The sequence below is a fragment of the Syzygium oleosum genome, unplaced genomic scaffold, assembly GCF_021117445.2.
Source record: "Syzygium oleosum isolate NSW1041296 unplaced genomic scaffold, Sole_v2.1 Sole_v2.03, whole genome shotgun sequence".
NCBI lineage: Eukaryota > Viridiplantae > Streptophyta > Magnoliopsida > Myrtales > Myrtaceae > Syzygium > Syzygium oleosum.
Genome location: NW_026607487.1, coordinates 237661 through 247019, shown reverse-complemented (window position 1 = coordinate 247019; position 9359 = coordinate 237661). Strand labels below are relative to the sequence as shown.

The window sequence follows — 9359 nt, the reverse complement described above, 5'->3', positions numbered from 1 at the left end:
TATTAATCCAATTTAACGAAAATTAATGGAGGGAAAATTTAGTTTGGGATTTTTCGGAACAATCAATTTATGCGGATTCATAATACCAGTTACGTAACTAACGATTTGCATCCTCAAGGCCTCAGCTTTCCATTGAATATATACTTAGAGGGTTACGCTAATATGATTTATTAGAGATGTTTACGCAATAATAACATTTTCAGCTTATTTATTGTTTAAAGTTGTTTAAATATTAACCCTCATTAATAATTTTTAAGTTTTATGTCCAAAACCTTATAACTAGTACTTACAAAAACCACTCGCGACACCTGCGCGTGAGTTCACTCGCTCGCTGCACCCACACGCTCTAGTCTCCAGCTCGAACCCTAGAATTCAATTTCATCCCAAAGGACTGAGCTTCAATTGCATCCTCGATTTCCACTGCAATTTCCTCTCTCTCCGAAAATGGGAATCAAGGTAGTTCAGCCTCCGTCTTCTACAATCCCATCATTTCCCATATGACTGTTAATCGAATCGTCCCGTTGATTTCGGTAGGGGCTGACGAAGCTACTGGCGAACAATGCCCCGAAGGCGATGAAGGAGCAGAAGCTGGAGAGCTACTCGGGCCGTGGATGCCAGCATGAGCATCTATCAGTTCCTCGTTAAGTGCTTTGCTCTTTATGGATTGATGTTTGTGATTGATTGTGCGTTTCGGTGTCGGCGGGGATTTGGATTTTGAGTGTTGGTGGTTTTTTTTGGGTCTTTGATTGGTGGATCAGGTTGTGGTTGGGAGGAAAGGGACTCAGATGCTCACCAATGAGGCTGGTCAAGTCACCAGGTACTGCTTCTGGCATCGCAATACTTCATGGAAATGAAAATCCACTTTGCTCGAGTTTCTGTTTTGATGCTTCAGATGTTATCGCTTGGACTCGGGTTTCATGTGTATGAGATCGACGCGTGTCGCATTATTTTGTACTTGCGATGTGGTCTTTGTGATTGGAAAGTGATGATGCTTTGTGATTTGTCTTCTCGTGTAGTCATCTGCAAGGCAGGCTTTAACGGACGATTAGGCTGTTGGATGCGGGGATATAGCCGGTGTAAACTTTTTTCATTACCTCCTCTGTTTTCATTGGCATTAAAATGCTGGAAGAATGAAGCTCCTGCTTATCTAAATTATGCTTTACTGTTCGTTACGATAGCTACGTATTTGATGGTAAACCTCCAGATTTGTAGAACCAAGAGCTTGCACAACGGTACTTTATTATTATGTAGCCTTCTCTTCTCTTGTTTCTTTGAATTATCTATGGATACGTTTAGTTACCTTAATTGAGTCTCTGAGCAGTTTTCCAAAGAGGGCAGATGCTTCTGAGGAGTTGGCAGTAGCCATTGCGGTATAAGCATCTCTCTCTCTCCCTCTCTCACGCACATTCACATAAGCACACAGAAACATAGAGTACAAAAAGGCTTATAGAGCTCTGTATTAATTGCCTGCAGTCTCAGAACAAGGAAGACATAGAGAAATTCAGTAAAAGAACTGTGAAGGTTTATCTTTGTTTTGATTACTTCCTTACAGTGCAATAGTTTAGTTCTATTCGATGAGAAGTTTGATGTTGTCTCTGTTTTCCAGAAAAAAAAACCTATCTATGTAGCTAACCGAATAAGTGTGCATTTGTGATGCATGGGCTTTGATACCATTGCAGGTGACACAACAGCACAATGAAGATTGCAAAAGACTATTGAGACTTATGGGTGTCCCATTAGTTGAGGTTACTATTCTGTCTAAGAAGTTTGTTCTTTTTTATTTCTACCAAAAAGTTTAGATATCAAATTCAGTTTTTGTATGTTAGGCTCCTTCAGAAGCAGAGACACAATGTGCTGCACTTTGCAAAGCTGGAAAGGCAAGTATCTTCCTGTTTGATCGTCTTCTGATTTAGGATAGTTCATTGTTTTCCCATGATAACCAATCGTTTAACTCTATGTAAATTACCATCTTATTTCCATGATTTAATTTCCTTGTTCACTGAACTTGTGCTTGTTCACTTGTCTGATGTCTTCTTCTGTGTAGTCACTTGTTTCCTCGAAAGAAGTTTTTATGGGATCCACTAAACTTATGCTTGTTCACTTGTCTAATGTCTTCTTCTGCGTAGTCATTTACATTTGGTACGTTCTTTTCTAAATCATCTTTGTCCAAGGAATTTTCGCTGAATTCGAATTCCTATCATTGCTTAACTGTTGTGTGGAAAGCAGAATTCATCTATCAAGAATGGTGCTTTAGCTGTATTTTTTTGTTTTTCAGGTTTATGCAGTTGCTTCTGAAGATATGGATACCCTTACTTTTGGAGCTCCTAGATTTCTTCGTCATTTGATGGATCCCAGCTCAAGAAAAGTTCCAGTCATCGAACTTGAAATTTCCAAGGTACTTAGAAAAGTACATTCATTGCAATAGCTTAAATTTTTTTTTCTCACTTTCATGACTTTTAGATCTTGGAGGAGATGAATCTGGATATGGATCAATTCATTGACCTGTGCATTCTCTCTGGATGTGATTATTGTGAAAGCATTCGAGGTAGACGTGATATTATTGCAGTGCCTACTGTTAACTGTTTTATTCTATCGTATATCATTCTGCACTCTCATATGTTTTAGCTTGATGATTTCAGTGGCTTTACTTTGGAATGAATTTATCAGGTATTGAGGGCTGACTGCTCTTAAGCTCATCCGTCAACATGGTTCCATAGAAAACATACTAGAGAACATAAACAAGCAAATGTGCTTCTTATTTTCTTATCTTGTCCCCCGACTTGTAAACAAAATAAGGCAGCAAAGTTTCTCTCCATAATAGTCTTGGCTGTTGGATTCCTTGACTTAAAAGAATTATCTCTCAAACTCAGCTGGCGCGGAAATATTTGATCAACAATTTGAAACTGAAAGATCATTTGCCACCAGCAGATTTGGGCTGGCAAACAGTGTATCAGCCATGCTACTTCGTGTGTTGATTTACTATGTAATTTTTATCTATCATGTTGTTTGCTTTGTCTGTTCCTTTACTCTCACTTGAACAAAATTGTATCGTATCTTTATCCTTAAGACAGAGAGGTTCCTCGCATTACTAGAAAGACTTTATTCATTTTGGCTATCCATCTTAACGAAATTTATGCTTGTTTTTTGAATAGGTATCAGGTACCAGATAACTGGCCCTATAGAGAGGTTCGACTGCTTTTCAAGGAACCAATAGTTTCCACTGAAGAATTACTTGAGATAAAATGGACTGATCTAAACGAGGAGGTGGGCCATTTTCATGTTGGGATTTACTTGCAACATTTCACTTTTTGAATTCTTGACTTGTTTCCTAACTGATTGTTCTAGGGATTAATTTCCTTTCTCGTGAATGAGAATGGGTTCAACATTGACAGAGTGACAAAGGTATGACTTCTATCTTCAGTAATGTGTTGGTTAGTTGCCTACTCGAGGAAGTTGCTTCTTTTTCTCTGAAGGAGAGAGCATACATGTTTTCAATGTTGTTTTACCATGTGTATCAGGCAATGGAGACGATTAAGGCAGCTAAGGATAAGTCATCACAAGGCCGGTACTAAAGCTTGAACAAATGAAAGTGACTTCCAAAATGCTCTTTTTTATCCAATGATTCCTTTCATTTATTTTCTATAGATTAGAATCCTTCTTTAAGCCAGCTAAGAATCTGTCTGTACCTGCTAAGAGGAAGGTATGTCATTTTGATATCTTTGAGTACCAAGCACCTGGAAGTTCGTTCTTTTAATGTATTGGAAGGTGTAATGTCACACATTGCTCTAGCGAAGAGATGCCTTCAGATGCTATTCTTGATGGATGAATAGTAATTCCCTTTTACTCACTTTGTGCTCCATTGATTGCCCTAGCGATGTACAAATGTTTAGATCTTTGTGATTAATTTCTAACTTTTGGCGATAGTGTTGTAAATCAACGGTAGTATGTTGCCATGCCACTGCCGCTTATGCCTAATTACTCTCATATAACTTTACGGATGTGCTAATGATGTTGCATCACCCTATTCATGAAATCAATTAGATAAACAAAAGCACTAGCGTGCTTATATGGATCTGTTAAGAGTTTTGGCCTGATTAACTACCGTAATTGCACTGGATGACAGGGAAGCAGATGCACACTTCACTCCCCCAATCTGGCATTCAACCCTAAGACATTCTCTACACAAGTCTCTGTAAATCTCCAGCCCAGGTTCCTTGGCAGCTTTAAAATGCCGACCATGGTCCTGGGTTTGAGGAACTTCAAACAGCCGTTGAGAGTTGTGTGCCTCCCGACATGGAGCTAAATGATGGTGAATGTAAGAACCCTATTTATTGAGCAAGTCCTGACTTGTTGATGCTGTTTTTGCCTGTTGTTGGAAGCAAGCTGATGCTTTCCTTTCCTAAAAAAAGGGGTCGCGTCTTATGGTACTGCAATTTTGGAAGACTTGTATAAATTTTCATTGGAAGAATGAAGTTTGCGCTCTATTCTCTACACAAGTCTCTGTAAATCTCCAGCCCAGGTTCCTTGGCAGCTTTAAAATGCCGACCATGGTCCTGGGTTTGAGGAACTTCAAACAGCCGTTGAGAGTTGTGTGCCGCCCGACATGGAGCTAAATGATGGTGAATGTAAGAACCCTATTTATTGAGCAAGTCCTGACTTGTTGATGCTATTTTTGCCCGTTGTTGGAAGCAAGCTGATGCTTTCCTTTCCTAAAAAAAGGGGTCGCGTCTTATGGTACTGCAATTTTGGAAGACTTGTATAAATTTTCATTGGAAGAATGAAGTTTGCGCTCTATGCTAGAACGAGAGGGGTACTTCTTGTCGGGCAAAGTGCATTTTAGTGTTCCTTTTAGAGTGTCCGCGTATTTGCTGTTTTAAGGATTCCATTTCTTCCATGTACTGTACATTTTACAATACGTATATGTCACTTATACAAATTGTATATTATTGTCTTCCATGCAAAAAGAAACCCCTGAGAATATTGCCAATGAAGCAACTAACAAGAATTCCAGGGCTAGTGAAGGTAACCAATTTTGGTGGGCCTCGTCAAGTATATGTTCAAAGGAACCGAATACCCAGCAGCTCTTTAGTAATAGAAAAGAAGAAACATGAGAAACATTACAGACGAGTCTTATTTTGAAAGCGTAACATTATTTTTGTAAAAATAACCATAGCTCTGCTTGGCCTATAGTAATATTACATATTCAAGTGATGGCTAAAGTTCCGCATTCTCTGCAAAACGTGTCCCCTTGAAGTAAATCTGAATTCTGAGGAGACCGTGCGTGCAATGCCTTTCTTACTCGGCACTTTTGATAACTTCTATTCCCCTGGAACAGAAGAAATATCATAAGCACCTTGCATCATCACATGCAAAGTCACGAAAACAACAAATGAATCTTCAATTTACACCTCTATGGTAACCAAATCGGGGACAAGTCGATCTCTTGTGACGATGATAATGATGATCGTAGATACAACCATCGTTGTCAAGTTGTTTCCCTTGAAAAAGAACAGAACTCACTTGGCGAAGTTACTTGATGAGGATGCATCTTATAGGCGATCCTTTTGCACCAAGCAATTCAAAGGTAGACATGGACTGTACATACTCTTGCGGGTACATTTTCGAGTTTCAAGCCCTCAACAAGAATAATTTCCTGCAGCTTTACCGGAGTGTCCATTTCTTGAGCCTAGACATTCTATGAGAATGAAAAGATGTGAAATCTGGGCAAAATCAACAACTTTTGTTTAGGTCTGAGATGGCAATTCAACAATGAAACATGGTCATTCTTAACTTTGATGGGGAAATTTGTCACACGTCAATCAATCTCTTGCCCACTTTCGAGGAAGATAAGATGGGATGGAATCAATTCATCATATGCAAAAAAAGACAGGTAGTCAATTCATGCATTGAATAGCATAGACTGCGTCATGCAAGAATGCATCTCAATATCAGACATGCAATAATCTACAAGGTGCAGAACAAGAAAAGAAATTAGATGATCAAGTTGCACTATTTCTCTAGAGGTAGGTTTAGAAAAAATGAACCTGCGTAGTGCTCAAATGCCTGATAGCAACATACGCTTGAGTATTTTCTTACGCGTGTCTTTAGAGATCAACCAAATATAATGTGTTCATGTTGACAGTTATTACAGCACCATACTTTGACTCTGTGTCGTTAGGGGGAAAATCAAATAAAATGAAAGTATGCATTTCTTGCCATGCCTAAGAAAAATAACATTTGCTTGTAGGGAAGGTGCAGGTAAAATTGAGCTAATAGAAAAGGTAGCTACCTCACAAAGAAATGTATCCTAACATGGATCCCAGGTAACGATTAGGAAACATCATGAAGTGTACCATGAATCAGTGAGTCTTGGTAAAAGGTGAAGATAAGATGACAATGAAGCAAACCACCAAACACACACCAAAAAAAAAAAAGAAAAAAAGAAAGAGCTTTCTCACTAAGATTGTGTCAGAATAGTAAAGAGGTACGAATCCTACCGAGTTTAATTTTTGTGTTCTCTACCAACCATTTTGTTCCATCCTTCATGAATCCCACACGGCTCATGTTGAACTCTTTTTTGTACATAAGCCATTTGAGAATGAAACAGAGCATAAATCAAATTTGTCCTTCTGATCATAGCACTCACTAATACCACAGTATACTAAAATACTCAGTGAGTACTCCAATAGCACATGCATGGGCGACATGATTTCCAACAATTTGGAAATCCCACATTAGTTCAGCTGACCATGATCCACAAAAGGATGCTTAGGAATAGAAGTTTACCTGGCAATATGTAGGTTTCTGAACAACACCCGTCTCACATCCTTGGGAATATGTAAAGACTCCACTACTTCAGCTGTAGGAAGTAGTCTATGTCATTCTTACAGAATTGGTTGGACAAATCAATATGTTTTAATCTCAAAGTTGTCGGATAAATATAAGTAACTAACTATATTCTTGACATTATAAAGGAAAAATCCAAGGGCTTGTTCTCACACCAAGATGAGTATTCTACTTGGTCCATTGCAAAATTGACCATATTAGAATCTAGCTAGAAGAACTAGTGTATCACTACTGGGACAACTAAATTGTGCAAGAATTTTACTTCTGCAAGGAATAAATACTCCCAATATTCTCAAATAGCTCATATTTCACCAAAAAACAAAATATACGATATCCATAGACAATAAAAAAATAAAAGTCGCCAAATATGACATGCCAAGCCCTAACACACAAACGACTAACTAAAATGGATATGGAAAATGCAGCCACTACTGTGAAGCACCCAAGTTTCCAGCAAATCGGTCAAGCAATCAAACCTACTAATGATGGTGATGACGACGATGGCAACAACAATAATTTGGCAGTCAGCATATAATTTTGAAAGCAAAGTTAGAACCTAGCATTATTATTGCAAATGTGTGAATTAGAGAAACCACACCACTGTTCTTACACAAAGGTCATCTTATGTACTCTATCTCCCAACATTTTTTTTTTGTTTTTTGCTTTTGAACCTTATGCATAATTCTACATGCACAAGAAAAGAGGAATAGATTCAACGGATCGCACATGCCCAAAGTGAGGATGTTGCTGTTCCACACCGCAAGATTCAACGCCCTCTGCCCTTCAACGAGCGTGAACACAAACTTCTCTTGAAATGTGGGGTTTTTACCACCGTCTGCACATCAAATCAAATCAAATCAAAACTAAGATGTCCATTCACACAGTATGCACATTTAGCCCAACACCATAAACTTCACCCATCAAACCACCGTAACAAAACTTCATATCCAGATTCGAACAGGGAAAGAGGCAATTGCGCAAGCATTTGGTGTGCAATTTTAGAATTACCGGTTGCAAGTTATGGCGCGAAACTTGATGTTGCAATATTCCAACCAGCACCGATGGGGCTCCTAGAGGCGATGGCGGAGGCGGAAGCAGGGGTGGAGACCGCGGCGACCCGCCGAAGAATGCAGTGGATCTAGGAATCGGAGCCGCCAATGGGAATTCTTTGTGTGACGGCGGACGCGGCGGCAACGTTTGAGGTATCACCTCCAAACTCTCCATTACCATAGATACTCCGCGTCTTTAAAGGCCCCAAGTGGTTTAGACCTTGCACTCTTTTTAGATTACGACAATATTTTACCACGAGCTTCCGTAGCTTTTTCAATTTCGATAGGTCTGACATCCTCTCCAGGGAAGGGCATTCATCGACTGATAGGGAGCAAAGGGATCCCAATTCTTCAAGGCCACGAATCTCGACTAATGAATGGCAACGTGTCAGACTTACCTCGCATAGATTCTTCATGCGCGACAGATCAAGTACTTCTGGAAGGAACTCACAAGCAGCCATCTCTAATAATCTCAATCTTTTCATTTTCGGCTGCGACGGTGAGTCCAGTTTTATAAGCTTACAGTGCTTCAAATGGAGTTCCTCCGACTCCGCATCAAATATACTCGAGAGTTTTAGCGAACATTGATAGAATTTCAAGATTGACAAGTTTTTCAAATTGGAAAAATCCGGTGATCGTGTGGTCACCATATCTCGAAGTCGTAACTCTCTTAAACTAGACGGGAGCCGGGGGAGGAATTGCAAGTTTTTGCAGGACAATGATAGTGATTTAAGCTGAGATAGGGTACCGATGCTAGTGGGAAGAGTGGTGACTAGTGTTCCCTGTTGAGATGGGGCACCAATTCTAGTGGGACCGAAGCCGGCTGTCCAGGGGGGACACCGGAAATAATGAGGGTTCCATATCAGCCAAGTCAAACTTGGGGGAAGCTTCGGCAATTGTTTCAGCTCGGGACATTCATCTAGCTTAAGTATTTGGAGATTAGAGAGGTGACTCACCGTGGTGGGTAATCCGGATATACGTGTGGTTGACAAGTCTAGGATCCTCAAACGGGACAATCTCCCAATTTCTTCGGGGATTTCACCGGTCAAGTTGCAACATCCGCGAGCATCCAGCTCTTCGAGCTTCTCCACCAGCCCAATCGCACTTGGCAATTTGGTTATCCTTCTTATGCCTCTCATCCTTAGTACCTTCAGTTGCTTTAGATTGCCGATTGAATCAGGTAGGTGACAAATTCTCGTCCGTGACATATCCAACTCAACTAATGATTGTAATTTCCCAATCGAATCTGGAAGTTCCTTTATGTATATGCTAGATAAATCCAACCGCGTAAGTTTCACCAGCCCTCCAATCGAGTATGTCAATTTGTTGATCTGCCTATATGATACATCAAGGGTCAACAGTGACTGCAAATTACCAAACGTCTCCGGAAGTTCATGTAGCGTATCAGGCATGACAATCTCTGTCAAAGCTTGTAGACTTCCTATTTCTTTAGGCAACTCTCGA

General features: G+C 39.9%; 1 protein-coding gene, 1 long non-coding RNA gene and 1 pseudogene across 2 annotated transcripts; 1 reads left to right on the top strand and 2 right to left on the bottom strand.

Moving 5' to 3' along the window:
* Positions 1-394: 394 nt before the first annotated feature.
* Positions 395-4359, top strand: LOC115661342 (flap endonuclease 1-like; annotated as a pseudogene).
* Positions 4360-4653: 294 nt separating this feature from the next.
* On the bottom strand, positions 4654-7033 carry LOC130137633 (uncharacterized). Its single transcript, XR_008815994.1, has 3 exons — positions 6787-7033; positions 5409-5720; positions 4654-5326 (listed from the first exon to the last, which is right to left on the bottom strand). It is a non-coding gene; the product is annotated as an uncharacterized LOC130137633 (long non-coding RNA).
* Positions 7034-7984: 951 nt separating this feature from the next.
* Positions 7985-9307, bottom strand: LOC130137573 (plant intracellular Ras-group-related LRR protein 4-like). The gene has a single exon (XM_056309176.1). The coding sequence runs from the start codon at positions 9305-9307 to the stop codon at positions 7985-7987; it is 1323 nt and encodes a 440-aa protein (XP_056165151.1).
* Between the last annotated feature and the right edge of the window lie 52 nt (positions 9308-9359).

Coding starts and splice junctions, on each gene's coding strand:
- LOC130137573 (XM_056309176.1), bottom strand. CDS start 9,307: ATGCCTGATACGCTACATGAACTTCCGGAGACGTTTGGTAATTTGCAG.